General features: G+C 43.5%; 1 protein-coding gene across 1 annotated transcript in view; it reads left to right on the top strand.

Moving 5' to 3' along the window:
* The window catches only part of RNF38 (ring finger protein 38), a 315609-nt gene that overhangs the window by 293111 nt on the left and 6930 nt on the right, over window positions 1-15568 (top strand). Inside the window, 6 exon segments of the mRNA XM_044270790.1 lie at window positions 2614-2807; window positions 5501-5714; window positions 8945-9112; window positions 10539-10709; window positions 13321-13482; window positions 13714-13820. Coding sequence (XP_044126725.1) covers window positions 2614-2807; window positions 5501-5714; window positions 8945-9112; window positions 10539-10709; window positions 13321-13482; window positions 13714-13820 — 1016 coding nt within the window.

Here is a 15568-nt window from a genome sequence, read left to right as displayed (position 1 = left end):
CGAGTAGTTGTGTCAGATGTGCTGCTTCCTATCTCCTGCACAATGTTCAGGTTGCTTACGGAAAGCTCCCAGGATTAGATTAGGAGGAATATTTTTCTAAAATCTCTTCTCGTTTTGCTTTTGTCCTGGGTGACGCTATTAGCAGGGTAGTTGGCTGTGTGAGTGGGCAGAAAAGATGGTGGCTGGGTAGAATTGGGAGCTCTGTGCCCCAAATGGGTTTGAGGTCTCGAAGGTCAGGTCAGTGAAATGTTCATACTTGTTTGGCCCTGTTCACGTCAAATATTTTGGCATGTATCGGGAGCTTTCTCTGGCGTATACCTTCACTAGAGGCCTCCATCGTATGCTGACCGTTGACTCCTGTTTTACTGTGTCCCTCATTATAGACTACTGTATGCTTTCCTACTTGCCCAGCTTATGCCAAGGACACTCTTTTTGGCATATGCTGGGTTCATAGTGACCTTTGGATATGCTAGGGAATGCAGAGCCTTAAAGGGCAGGACCACCTTTTTTGGTTTATTTTCGCAGACCTACAAAGGGGAGCATACTTGCTCCCAATTTCTGACTCCTTCTCTCCCTGGCCTTTGATGCCTACATTGGGTTACCCACTGTCGACATCCGCTTTGATGCTGCTGCAGCAGTGGCCTGCCCCCCCTTGCGTCACATGACCGATTGACACGACGCGAGGGGGACCAATCAGTGACTGGCAGCAGCGGCATCATAGTGGATTTTGACAGCGGGGAACCTGAGCGAGGCAGGCATTGTCGGGAAGCTGGCCAACCCCTTTAAGGCCTTTTTAAATGGCCTGAGGATTGGGGCGATTATTGAGGATAAACCTCCATTTGATCGTTTGTCAAATGATCATGTCTTTAAAGGGAACCTTTCACCGCCAAAACACATTTTAAACAGACATCACTACCTTACAGTAGCCCCCAGTGTGTTCCTAATCATGTTTTTCATTCCTCCACTGGTTGTTGTATACTTTATAAAAACGCTGTTTTAGGGTCCATTCACACGTCCGTTGTTTCTTTCCTGATCTGTTCAGTTTTTTGCGGAACAGATCTGGACCAGTTCTGTACCTATTCATTTTCAATGGGTCCTGAAAAAAAATCAGACATTGTGCTGTGCTGGTCCAGATCTGTTCTGCAAAAAACTGAACAGATCAGGAAAGAAACAACGGACGTGTGAATGGACCCTTAATCTGTGTTTTCGCTATCCTCAGAGTCAGCTTGAAGTCAAGGGAGCAGCGGCCTCCTTGCTTCAAGTCAAGCTAAGCCCGCCATTTACCCCTCCTCCCTTCACTCTGACATCCTACTGTGAGGATGGGATTGTGCAAGTCTCGTGCATGCACTCCTTGTCACTGCGCAATCCCGGCTCCCGCACTCAGCCAGCCGCTTTTCTCTCTCTGCGCATGCCCCAGGCTTTTCCATCATACGCGCATTAGCTGCCATTGTTAGTATATGGACGTATGTCGTTACATACTTAAAAGCATCTGTCGGCAACACCTCCTCCTGTTTTATCGGTCAATATTCTGCTGAGAAACGGTCGGTGCCATGTTTTTTGGTTGACGGTGAGCATGTTCACACATGTAAATGATCGATCCTGTAAAAGGGCCCTTCTTTTTTTGTAAGAGACATGTAAAAGGCCTTTTTAAAGGGGTTGTCCCACAAAAAATATTCTACGTATTTCAAACCATCACCTGTAAATACTTCTGTAATAACCAGTGAGTTATTCAATAAAATGTATCTGTATAGCGCCACCTACTGTTTGCTCTTTTTCTAATTTCTCCTGCTCCCTGAGAAAGGAGTGCATGACCCCTAAGCTGCCAACTTTAAATATCTCTTGCAAAGCTATTGGGGATATTGAATGGGGAGATCTCTGGATCCATGTGAGGTACAGGGCTGCTTCTAAGTTTGTTAGAAAGAGACTTTCATGTTTTATATGATGTCTGATTTTTTTTTATTTTTTACATTAATTGTGGCTTAACCCTTTTATACCATCAAGCTAATAGCAGGACCAGATTGGGCTTTGTGTATTTCTTGCATACACGTAAATGTGTATATAAATCTCAGGAATTACAGATATTTTTGTTCATTGTTTGGGTAGAATCTCTTCCCAGCACGTATTGTATACAGTAGAGGCGCCTCTGTTTAGGTGATGTTGGAGTTGACCCACGTATGGGCAACGCTCTTCCGCTACGTGTGCCTTTCATCACTAGATGGGTCCAGTCTTCATTTACTGTAGGCTAAGCAGCCCATGAAGTCTGCCGTGCAGTGTGTGCGCACGTATTTCTGATGCTGGCTGATGGCCGCGGCGATCATTCTGCCATTACCCCTTTACTAGACAAATAATGACATGCTTCTGTTCTTCTTCAGATTGGGAGCTTCTGCTTTGTCCCTTATTTGCTGATTGAAGGTTGAAGTGTCGTGATGGCTAAGTTAATAGCCCTACAATCAAAATGTCCAGTTCTGCCCAATCACTAGCCCCATGGTAGATGAGTGACTCTTTTTTTTTATGCAGTTTCTGCCATAATGCTGTAGGGTGTAATTGGAGCACAACTGATAAAAGCGCGCCAAGTCACATCCTGTTTCATTTTTCACTTCTCGTGTCTTTCAGAACGAAGACAGTCCCAGTCCAAAAAGACAGAGACTATCAAATTCAGTCTTTGATTACGCAGCACCGTCCCCCGCACCATCACCGCCAATGCGCCCATGGGAGATGTCATCAAATAGGCGGCCTCCTTCGGCCCGCCCCAATCAGCACCATTTCTCAGGGGAAAGATGCAACACTCCTGCACGCAACAGGAGGAGGTAAGGACCGTCTTCTCCTCAAATAGTGATGTTCAGCACGCTCGATATAGAGATTGCTTCTGTGCAGTGTGGGTAAACTGTATGCAATTTGGATGTTTAATGGAGGTGTCATAAGTATTTGTATAACTTTTTTTTTTTTTTTTTTTTTTTTTAAGTTTTATTGCATACAATGTAGCGGGTAGCAGGAAATGCCAGAATTGAAAATTTAAAAAAAATATTCAATTTTTAGTGTTCCCATGCGGTGAAAATGACATCACCATATTCTGGACCCCCCCATATTTTTTTTGTTTTTGTTTTTGTTTACTGGCATCATTTTCTACTAACACCATTTTTTTGGGGGGGTGAAGTAACCACAACGGTGAGATGACTATTTTGTTTTTTCCGTTACGGTGTTCACCATACAGATAATAATTTTATTATATTAATGGTATGGACGTTTTGGGACTTTGCAATGCCTGTTGTTTTTTAATTTTCAAACAGGGGAAAGGAGGGTGATTTTGTATTTTTATAGCTTTTTTATTTACTTTTATATTTTTAAAAACAGTTTTATCACTTTTTTCTTTTTTAACACTTAACTCCCCAAAGGGGACTTGAGTGTGCGATTCTCTGATTGCGTTTCCCTTGGACTGTAAAGATTTGATAAGATTTGAACAGTCTGCATACTTCCTGGGAATTACTCTGGTAACCTCCTTTAAATATTATATTAGGAATATTACATTTAGGCCTCCTTCCTTCAAGTGAATGGGTCTGTTTCTGCAGACGGCCGGCACACAGTTGGTGCCTGTGCATTGCGGACTGCTACTTGTGGTCCGCAGCACGGTCATGTGTATGAGGTCTTACACCTTAAGCAGGTATACACTATTGATTTCAGACTGCCATTTTTACAGTTGATCTCCACTGTGAGCTGATCTGGAGTTTTTGTTGGTGGGATGCACATCTAGACTAACAACCAGCAGATCAACCTTTCTACAGATGTCTGCCTTCAGTTGTCATCTTTCTCTAATGTCAGAAAATGTCATTAGCCAAATTGGTCTAAATGATTCTTTTCCCTAGTGTATGGCCTGCTCTAGTTGCCTCCAGCAGGGTTTCTGCAACACAGGTGGCTGAAACATGATCTCTTCCACTTGACTAGGTCCACGCATGATCAAATACATCATTAATCTACCTGCACAAAGCAGCAAGATGAGCTATTATTTTCTGGGCACCTTGCACCTGTCTGCACAGCAGTAGAACACATAAACTTGTATGGAAAAGGGAGGTACACAGTGCAAAATATTAGGTGCCCTCCTTTGTTAATAATCGGCCCAAGAACTGGTTATTGTATATCAGATATTGCAGAATTTACTAATGAGAATGTGCCATAATTGTCTCAAATAGAGGTAGAATTCACATGCAATGTGCCACGTTCAGTAATTGTCTTGGACATTTTTGCAGGTCGCTCAGACATGGAGTGTGGTTTAGTGGGAAAGGTGTGGCTTTCGCGTAATAGGGTATTGCTTAAAGCATGTTTAGTGGGAAAGATGTGTGGCTTTAGCGTAATAGGGTATTGCTTAAAGCATGTTTAGTGGGAAAGATGTGTGGCTTTAGCGTAATGGGGTATTGCTTAAAGCATGCCTAAACTTTTATTTTATTATAGCTAATTTTAATAGTATGGGTGATAATAGTAAAATTTGTAGTATATTTTATCAAAGTGCCTGTTTCTGCATCTTGCCCTGGTCACGGTCTCTGGAATGATTGAGCAAATCTGTACACGGAAGTACTTGCACAGCCCATTGAAGTCTGTGGGGAGACTATGGGGGAGGAGGAGGACAAGGCAGAGACCAGATGTGGCTTCAGCTTCAACTGGGTGATTTATCTCTCCCCAGAGCTGGATTATCAGGAGCTGAAAAACTATACATCTCTGAGGTGACGTAAATGAGTCACTCAGTGCAGACCACCCTGCACTTTCTGCCCTTTGTCTGCTGTAAGCTGATCTCCACCGTGTATGGGCTTCGGGGTACGGATTTGATCAGTCAATTCAGTAGTGTAAAATGGGTATCTTTTTAATGGACTATATTACAAAGTTTACACTGTCTAAATCTTACACAGTATTAGTAAGTCTCTCCCAATAAATATAAATGTGTGTATCATTGAATCAGTGCCTGTGTTAGTGTGGGAAGTAGGGATGAGCGAATCTACTTCGGAAGCCCAGATGAGCCAAAGCTATTACTTTGCGAAATCTCGCTAGACTTCGGGTAACAACTTTGTATTAATTTCTACTGTAAACAACCTTTTGTACCGAACTGAACCAGAGTTCGGTACAACGTTTTTTTACAGTAGAAATTAATTTCTGAAGTTATTACCCGAAGTCTCGTGATTTCGTGGAGTAATAACTTTGGCTCATCGGAGCAAATACATTCTAATACTGTACGGAGCTCCATACCGTATTGTAACAACGTTTTATGCAAATAGACTTTGGATGAACATGCATATTCAGGCCAGCATGCGGGTTTATTTAATTGAGTCCACGTTTTGTATTTCCATGAGATGGGTGCAGTTGGGAGGATCACATCACCCAAATAATATTGTCTGCATTACCATAAACAGGTTATATTGTGAAGACTGGTGCATTTACTTGTATAAAAGCTATATAGATATATTTATTTATTTTCCTATTTACTTCAACAATGAAAAAAAAGTATGTATTTTCATAGCCCTCCAGTCAGGCGACAGAGAGGAAGAAGGGATAGACTTTCTCGTCACAATTCCATTAGCCAAGATGAAAATTATCATCACCTTTCCTATGGTCAGCAGCCAGCAGTAGAAGAACCCAGGGCTTTTCACCCACCGAATGTATCCCCACGTATGCTCCATCCTGCGGCACATCCACAACAGCAGAATGCGGTAATGGTTGACATTCATGAACAGGTATTCATTTAGATTATATTTGGCTTCCATTAATCCTATTTTATATCACCTTTCACTAGTAGGTCTAGAAATTGCTCAGCATTCAGTGTTTTTGTTATCCTAAAGGGGTTCTCTTACCTGATTAAATCTGTCTAGCATACCTAAATATTCAATACATACACACTTGCTAAAATGCCTCTTTTACTTTAAAAAAAAAAAAATTTTCTGAAACTTTTCTGCATGCTTGTTGTCGGGGGATATGGCCAATACTGGACTGTAGCAGTGATGGCTGCACAGGCTCAGTGCGCAGAAGCGAGGCCGAGATCAACGCAACGCACACATATGCACACCAGCTTTCGTCCCCGTGCCACTTCGCATCAGTCTGTGTAAGGTTAAAACAGTCTAGGCCTGGGCCCCTGATATTTTGTCCTGCCTGCCAGCTTAGATACAACTGTATTGCCGAGGACGGCAATACAATTGAATCTAATTCAGTGAAGGAGCTGAAGGACCTGTGGTGACATCACTAGTCTTGTGACCAGTAAAACAGGCAGTGGTTGAGAAGGACCTACGATGATGTCACCATCACGTGACCAGTGCAGGAGAGGGTGGCAGTGAAGAGGAGAAGTCCTGGGGGAAGAAGCTGTGGTGATGTCTGCTACATAAGGAGAGGTAAGTGAAGGGAGAGGCAGAGCAGTGCTTGGAGTTATGGTCATTTAACTGGGACTGTATGTTAGGGCTGAAGGGAGGGATGCTATTTACATGGAACTGTGTGTTGGAGGGGGTCAGATTATTTACACAGGACTGTATGTTGATAGTGGCTGTAGGAGGGAGTGATATTTACATGGGACCCTGGTCTGTGTAGAGCAGCCCCCAGGCATACACGTTAGCCTTGGAGCAGTTCTACACGACTCCATCACTGGCCGCTCGCTCCAGCGTCCCTCCGTGCTGAAACTAAACTCCTAATGAAAATACTTCAATAGCAAGCAGCCTTGGCATACGCATAGGCAAGCGGCACAATGCCTTTGTCAGAGTGCTGTGTGTCTCTGCTTTCAATCGAGTACCGAGTCGGTCCCCCCATATCAATCAGGAAGTTCAGAGCTGGGGACCAGCGGTAACCCTGAACAGCTTCTTGCCACTGATCAATTCATATTCTCTCTCTCCTTTTTATTTTATTTTTATTTTTTGTGTGTTTTCTTTCTTAATAACAAAGGTATATGGATTTCTAGATAGAATTTTTGAAAGTACCCCATGTATTCTACTTCCTGTTCTGGCTTTTTAACTTCCTCCACTGTTTTTTCCTCCACTGAATTTTAGCACGGCAAACAGCCTCACTTGATTTTCTCAGTTAGACTACTCACTGTGACCTGTGACCAGAGAGAGTATCCCCCCCCCATTGGAAGTGACTCAGTATCACACATCACACTGATAAGTGCAATACTTTTGTTTGGTTATCTTTATCTACGCTTGTCAAGAGAATAATAGAGCTGTCATCCCAGTTTTACTAATCTACTGTTATAGCAAGTGTTCTATCAATATTGAGCTTAAAGGGCTTGTGCATGTTTGTGGTTGTTCCTTCTGGGCAGACCGGTGAAGGAAAGCATACTTGCTTGCTCCTGCACTCACCAGCCTCCACTGCTCCTCTCAGGTCCTTAGGTGTAAACTTCCGGTATCGCGCTGCTGCAGCCAATCGCTGAATGCTGCGGTAACCTACTCCACTTGCGTCAAGTGATCATTTGACATAAAGCAAGGGGAGCAGGTCACCACTGAGGCCAGTGATGGGCTGCAACAGCATCAAACTGGAAGTTCACATCCAGGGACCTGAGTGGAGGCCAGAGAGTGCAGGAGCTAGAGTCTGGAAGCAGGTAAATAAGCTTCCCTTCTCTGGTCTGCTCAGTACAAGGGGAAAGGGGTTGCCAAAACCCCCTCAAACCTGCACAACCACTTTAAAAACATAGCCCTTTCTGATGGAAGTGTGTAAGTTCAAATTGTATTTTAATAGTTTTTTTTTTATAAATACTAATAAAACTGCTTTTTGAAAAGAGAAAAAGAGACGGATATACCTTCTTTGGGTATTGCACTGATTTCTTAGTTCAGATTATGGTCAATATAGTTAGATCTGTTGTAATAAGTTTAGGGCAGGATCACCAGCCAACAATCCTCAGCAGGGTCACAACCTATAGGTTTTGAGTTAAAGGGGTATTTCCATCACAGACAATGGGGGCATATCGCTAGGATATGCCTCCATTATCTGATAGGTGCGGGTCCCGCCTCTGGGACCCATACCTATACCGAGAACGGAGCATGCATGTGCAGCTGGCCTCCATTCATGTCTATGGGACCGCCGAAAATTGCTGTGGTGCGCTCCCATTCACTTGTATCGGGAGAGCACTTGGCAGTTGCCGGACCCCGGGAATCCTGGTGTCCTCCAGCACCACTCTCCCCGCTCTGTTCTTGGCGTAGGTGCTGATCTCAGAGGTGGGACCCGCACCTATCGGACAATGGAGGCATATCCTAGTGATATGCCCCCATTGTCTGTGATGGGAATACCCCTTTAATTGTCACTACGTTTAGGTTGATGCCAATCTTTCCAGCAGAGATGCTTCATAATACTATTTCAGTAATAAAAATAAAAACTACAAGTGTCCAACCCTTGTTGTTAAGCAAAGACCTGGTGTTAAGCAGAACTCCAGACTAATGTAGCTATGGTTTCCAGGTCTGATGTATCTAACAGAGCCTGTCAGCGACTGATGTCTGCCTGTATGGAATTGAAGTCATCTCAGACAGCCTCTCCACTTTTCCCTTTTCCCCCTTTAACTCCATTTATACCCAGTGTATTCTTAGGACTGATTCAGATGAAAAATTTGAGGACTTGTCCCTGTTCCAGGCAGTGAATACTGACATATTTTTATAGAGCCCGAAGTGCTGATTCAGACAAATGTAGAACAGCACCCGGATTGAATACTGATACATTAGTCAGTGGGCTAATTCACATCTTTGTACTCCTTGTCGGCGACAAAAAGTCACAGAAAATCGTGGACTGGCCCGTTCAAGTCAGTAAAATAAGCTGACACCACATAGAAACCATTTGTGTGCCATCTATTTTGTACTGATAGTTGCTAGGAGGTGCTGGGTGTCAATTCTTTTTTGCTTACTTGGTAAAAAACTGAGATGCTGATTCCACATGGATAGAAAGACCTGACAAACTGAATGCAGTCTCAAATGATGGAAATTTGTGGTCATTTTTCTTCCAGATTCACCAGGGCACAGTGCCAGTTTCATACACTGTCACGACGGTAGCACCACATGGAATCCCCCTTTGTACTGGACAGCACATCCCTGCCTGCAGTGCACAACAGGTTCCAGGCTGTTCTGTGGTCTTCAGTGGGCAGCACTTACCAGTCTGCAGTGTGCCTCCTCCAGTAAGTGACCACTCCAACATTACTAATGAGTGTAGTACCATCTTCAAAACTGTTCATGGGTTTTGCCAGGCTAGGGCAGTAAAGACAGTAATACTACCCACCGTACACTGATGACCAGTTTTGACATTTGGAGGACGAGGGACAGTGGGAAAGATGTGGAAAAACTTTGGGGGAATTTCATCCATTTAATGATGCATAAACAGATTAATTTCTACTTAAAGGTGTGGTCCGAGCTACAGATATTGATGATCATCAGTCATTCGTATTAAATCTGTGTGGCTCAGACACCTGGCTGTTTGGGGCAGTCACTTGACCAGACGCTATAGTGTATGGAGTGGAAGCAGATGGCTATGTACACCGTTTCTGGCACTGGCGTTCACTTGAATGGTAGCTGAGCTGCAGTACCCAGGAACGGCCCCTACACCATCTACAGAGCTGAGCTCCATACACAGTATAGTCTCTGGTGCTGCGCTGTCAGTGCTGTATGTCGGACCCCCACTGATCTGGTATCGATGACCTATCTTTATGAGAGGTCATCAGTATCTATAGCCCAGACAAACCTTATTAGTTTCCTAGCTTAACAGTAGTAATGTGAAAAACAAGTATCATGGGAATTTGTGCCCCTGTGAGTGAGGTTGCACTTGTTTAAGGCTGAAGGACCTCTCTGTAGGAAACGTAGAAGTCAAGGAGGCCTACTATGGAAGGATTCTTTATTGCCCCAACAGTAATTAACGAATTTCCTGATAAATTCCTCTTCGAATACAATTGGATATGATAAATACTACAAATTTAAATACTGTGCTTTAAATGCATGAGAAATGTGACTACTTGGTGGGAATGCTAGCCCTGAGGATTAAGGGGGGGGGGGGGGAGTTAAAAGAACAATTGGTTCCTAAATTAATGTAGTTGCAAAAATATTTTCAGGAAACTAAGTATCTTTAATAAAGGATATCGCACATGTTCACACTTTACTATAGACATCATTAAATATTTTGTATTCAGGGCTCATGCACATGCCCACGTGTCACCCAGCAAGCATGGCCCATGTGTTGACTGCGTCTTCCAGACAAATGGCAGTTCCGCTTGCCTCAACTCGCTGCATTGTAGTCATTTTATGATTCAGTGATCTCCTGCGGGTCTATGGGTACTCAGCATAAGGTGGTGCAGTCAGATAGGAACTCGCTGCGTTTTAAATCACTGTGATGCAGTGACTTCAGACCGGATGAGCTGTGTCTACTAAATGCAATCATCTCACGGGCAGTGTTAAGCGGGTGGCACACGCTCGTGTGCCTTATCCCTTAGATGGATTGCATTCTTTGAGTTAATAGAATGAATTCTCAAGTATTGTTCTGAAATCATAGCACTATTTATTTAATTTATTTTCTTCAAAGTACAATTAGATTTTATCTTTGTTTTCCATCTACAGATGCTTCAAGCTTGCTCGGTTCAACATTTACCAGTTCCCTATGCTGCTTTCCCTCCCCTCATTTCCAGCGATCCATTCCTGTTACATACACCTCACCTTTCCCCGCATCACCATGCACATCTTCCCCCTCCTGGCCAATTTGTGCCCTTCCAGACACAACAGTCTCGATCGGTAAGCAAAGTGCTGTATATAATTTATGCCTCAAGTTTTCCAGGAATTTTTGGATCAAGTGAAGTTCATCTCTCTGGATTATTTTAAAGGGAACCTGTCACCACTAAATTGGACCATAAACCGCCAGCAGTACCTGTTGACATCCGGTTTCTATTGTTCTTGTGTAAGATGTCCGAGGTGCATGATCGCCGAAAAACTACTTTTATTCCCCTGCAGGTCGTATGCAAATGAGGTTCTTGAAGTCGAGGGGGCAGCAGCTTTCATGCTTGAAGTCAAGGTCACCGCGCCCCCTTACCACCACATCGCATTTGATTGATAGTCTTCTGGATTATTTCAGGTGAGATTCCATCCTGAGATTTCATGCATGGCCGTATGATCTGGTTTCTGGCAACTGCAGGTGCAGACTCGCGTGAGCAAGCACTTCAGTGAACATTATGCCGCATCAGCATCTGTTACAGGATCAGAAGCCCGCACATTGACCTGCTGAAGCCAAGTGCACTACAATGGGGGATCAGTGCGCAGACACCAGTAACAAGATTATACGGCGCATGCACGAAATCTTAGGATGGAATCTGAAATGCAATCAAATGCAAAGGGGCGAGAAGGGGGGCACGGTGAGCTTGACTTCAGGCGTGAAAGCTGTTGCCTCCTCGACTTCAAGAACCTATTTGCATACTATTTGCTGGGGAATAAAAGCTTATACAAGAACATCATTAGAAACCTGATCTCCCCAGCTTTATGGTACTGCTGCATTTTATGGTCCATTTTGGTGCTGACTGGTTCCCTTTAATTTATTTCACTTAATTTCTTAAAGGGGTTTCTACCACCACATTTTGACCTAATTAGCTGTCTGACACTAGCGATCTGCTAGTGTCTGCTGTACCTAACCATGCTATTGTAATCCCTTTCTCTGCAGCGGTTACCCTAAAAAACTAACTTTTATTGCTATGCAAATGAGCCTCTAGGTGCTATGGGGGTGTCTTTTCAGCACCTAGAGGCTCGTCTACTCACCATGTCTTCCGCCCAGCTCGTCCCTCCAGTCCGCCCATCTCTAGATTGACAGCCTCTATCGCGGCCGAATTCTCGCGCCTGCGCAGTGTGCGTCTGTATTCAGCGCAGTGACTGTCAGGCCGCTCACTGCGCCTGTGCATCTCCAATGCTTGAGGCCGGGCGTCTGTTCCCGGGAGCACTCTGACGTAATCGACGCAGTGGAGATGCCGGCGCAGTGAGCGGTCCGACAGTCACTGCGCCTGCGCCGAATACAGACTCACGCGGCACAGGCGCGAGAATTCATCCGTGATGGAGACTGTCAATCTAGAGCTGGGCGGGCTGGAGGGACGAGCTTGGCGGCAGACATGGAGAGTAGACGGAGCCTCTAGGCGCTGAAAAGACGCCCCCATAGCACCTAGAGGCTCATTTGCATAGAAATAAAAGTTCATTTTTTAGGGTAACCGCTGCAGAGAAAGGGATTACAATAGCATGGTTAGGTACAGCAGGTTAAAATGTGGTGGTAGAAACCCTTTAACACCTGCCAGTATTTTTTGTGAGAAGAATGATTATAATATTCCAGATGGCTATAATCTTCACTTGACCCAAATAGGGTTTTGTTGTTTTTTTTTTTTTTTTTAAAGGAGAAAATTCTGAAATTCTGCAGTTTTCTTTCTGACCCCTGAGCTTCATAATAGGTTGACACTTGCTGACCTGAAGAGACCACCTTCTAGCATACATCTCATTATCCGAACTATGGTTGACAAAGTGTTTGGGTTTAATGGTTCCTGTTGGTTCCCATTATGGGGAGAGTGCACTAAAACCTACAGGGGGAGATTTATCAAAACTGGTGTAAAGGAAAACGGTCTTAGTTGCCCATAGGAGCCACTATAGCAGGGCTGGCCAACCTGTGGCTCTCCAGCTGTTGTAAAACTACAACTCCCACCATGCTTTGCTGTAGGCTGATACCTGTAGGCAGTCTGGGCATGCTGGGAGTTGTAGTTTTGTAACAGCTGGAGAGCCTCAGGTTGGCCATCCCTGCACTATAGTCTTGTAAATACTAGTGACTAGTGAGCTTTTTAATTGACAGAAAGATGGTTCAATTTCTCAACCAGTGAAATATAATCTGGTATTAGTTAATAAAATGTATAAGGGTAATACATTCCCTTACTGAAGGAGGTGAACATAATAAACTTCAATACATTTTATCAGCGGTAAGGGGCCTCTTTCTCCACTTCAGACTTGAGAGAGCTACCCATCAAAGTCTACAAAAGTCTGCGGGGAGAAGTGAGGGGACATTCCATCTTACTCTCTCAAGAAGGAAAGCTTGTGGTCTTTTTACATGGTCCTACAGAGTAGCTGTGATTGGGAATGAGGTAGTTTGTCTGCTCGCATATAAATCTCCCACAGTGGAAACAGATCTCACTCTGTGTAGTTCAATAGTTTAGAATAACCAGTAACACTATAAGTCATCCTATTGGAACTGTCCTAATAATTGGCAAGTACCTATAGTAAATGCACCACTTTTTGTTTAAAAAAAATATATGTAACGTTTATGGACATAGTTTTTTTATGTTTTTTCTCTCTCCGTGTGATCCAGTTTTTTCTTGCTCTGATTTTACAGCCACTGCAGAGAATAGAGAATGAAGTGGAACTGTTAGGTGAGCATCTACCTGTAGGAGGATTTACGTATTCTCCACCTGCTCACGCGCCCACCTTACAACCCTCTGCACCGTTACAGTTCATCACTCACGATCCTTTGCACCAGGAGGTTTCTTTTGGAGTTGTAAGTGAATCTTCTCAATTACCTGTATTCTACAAAGTTGTACTAGAAATATAGTTGTTACCTGCTTTCATGTGACAGTTGTCGTCTGCAAGGATGCATCCAGCTCGGTGCACTAATGTTTACATAAAAAATACACGGGATGATCAAGGAAAATTTTGGTTAATGATGTTTCATATCAGTGTGTTATCATCCATCACGCAAGCATTATGTATTTTACTTTATTACTTTCAGCCCTATCCTCCATTTTTGCCTCGAAGACTAACTGGTCGTAGCAGATACCGATCACAACAACCAATACCACCACCACCTTACCATCCAAGCCTTTTACCTTATGTTCTGTAAGTATTTCATGTACACCAGAATGTACCTCTGTTGAACCACTCATATAAAGTATTCATGGCCCTTGAACTTTTCCACTTTTTTTTTTTTTAATGTTGCACCCACAAACTTAAATGTATTTTATTGGGATTTTACATGATAGAACATCACAAAGCAGCAAGTATGTGTGAAGTGGAAAGAAAACTATACCTGTTTTTTAAAATTTTAATAAATACAGATTTGGAAACTGGCATTCATTTGTATTCAGCCCCCTGTCCTTTGATACCCCTAAATAAAATCAAGTGTGACCTATTGCCTTCAAAAGTCACCTAATTAGTCCACCTCTGTATAACCGATAACTTGTATTCAGCCCCACCTGAGTCAATACTGTGTAGGGCCACCTTTCGCTGCAATTGCAAGTCTTTTGGGGTATGTCTCCACCAGCTTTGCACATGTAAACATTAAAATTTTTGCCAATTCTTTGCAAAATAGCTCAAGCTCAGACTGGATGGAGAGCGTCTGAACAGCAGTTTTAAACTCTTGCCACTCAGCCTTTCTAACACATGAATATGCTTTGATCTAAACTATTCCTTTGTAGTTCTGGCTGTATGTTTAGCGTAGTTGTCTTTCTGGAAGGTAAACCTCTGCCCCAGTCAAGTCCTTTGCAGCCTCTACCAGGTTTTCCTCCAGGAATGCCTTGTATTTAGATGAATCCATCTTCCCATCAACTCTGACCAGCTTCCCTGTCCATGCTGAAGAAAAACATCCCCACAGCATGATTCTGCCACCTCCATGTTTCACAGTGGGAATAGTGTATTAAGGGTGATGTGCAGAGTTAGTTTTCTGCCCCACGGATTTAGGCCAAGTTTTGCATTTGGGCCATAAAGTTCAACTTTGGTCTCGTCTGACCAGAGCACCTTCTTCCACATATTTGTGTCCCCTACATGGCTTGTGGCAAAGTGCAAACGGGAGTTCTTATGGATTGCTTTCAGAAATGGCTTTCTTCTTGCCACTCTTTCCTAAAGGCCAGATTTGTGGCGTACACAACTAATAGTTGTCCAGTGGACAGATTGTCCCGCCTGAGCTGTGGATCTCTGCATCTCCTCCAGGGTGACCATGGGTCTCTTGGCTGCTTCTCTGATTAGTGCTCTCCTTTCCTGGCCTGTCGGTTTAGGTGGACAGCCATGTCTTCGTAGGTTTGCAGTTGCGCCATACACCTTCTATTTTCATATGATGAATTGATCAGTGCTCTATGATATGTTCAGAGCTTGGGATGTTTTTTATAACCTAAGCCCTGCTTTATACTTATCCCTGACCTGTCTGGTGTGTTCCTTGGTTTTCATGATGCCGTTTGATCACTAATGTTCTCTAATAGAGATGAACGACTTTCCGCTTATGAAATTCGTTCACACTTCGTTTTGTGGTAAAATGTAAATTGCGTTATGGATTCCTTTTACTACTGACCAGAACACAATTCTATGACGGAATGCATAACAGAATGCCTTTAGAGGCATTCCGTTATTCATTCTGTCTTAATAGAAGTCTATGGCTTGCAAAACAGATCCGTCCTGTTACGCAGGAGAGGACTCCCATGCATAACGGAAACAGGGACGGATCAGTTTTGCATCCCATAGACTTCTATTGTGACGGAATGAATAACTGAATGCCTCTAAAGGCATTCCGTTATGCATTCCGTTATGGTCCATGGTAACGGAATCCATAACGCAATTCACCTTTTACCAGTAAACTAAGCGTGAACGACTTTCAA

Source organism: Bufo gargarizans, chromosome 1 (assembly GCF_014858855.1).
Source record: "Bufo gargarizans isolate SCDJY-AF-19 chromosome 1, ASM1485885v1, whole genome shotgun sequence".
Lineage (NCBI taxonomy): Eukaryota > Metazoa > Chordata > Amphibia > Anura > Bufonidae > Bufo > Bufo gargarizans.
The sequence above is the reverse complement of the archived record's forward strand: the minus strand, read 5'-3'. Positions and strand labels throughout refer to the sequence as shown.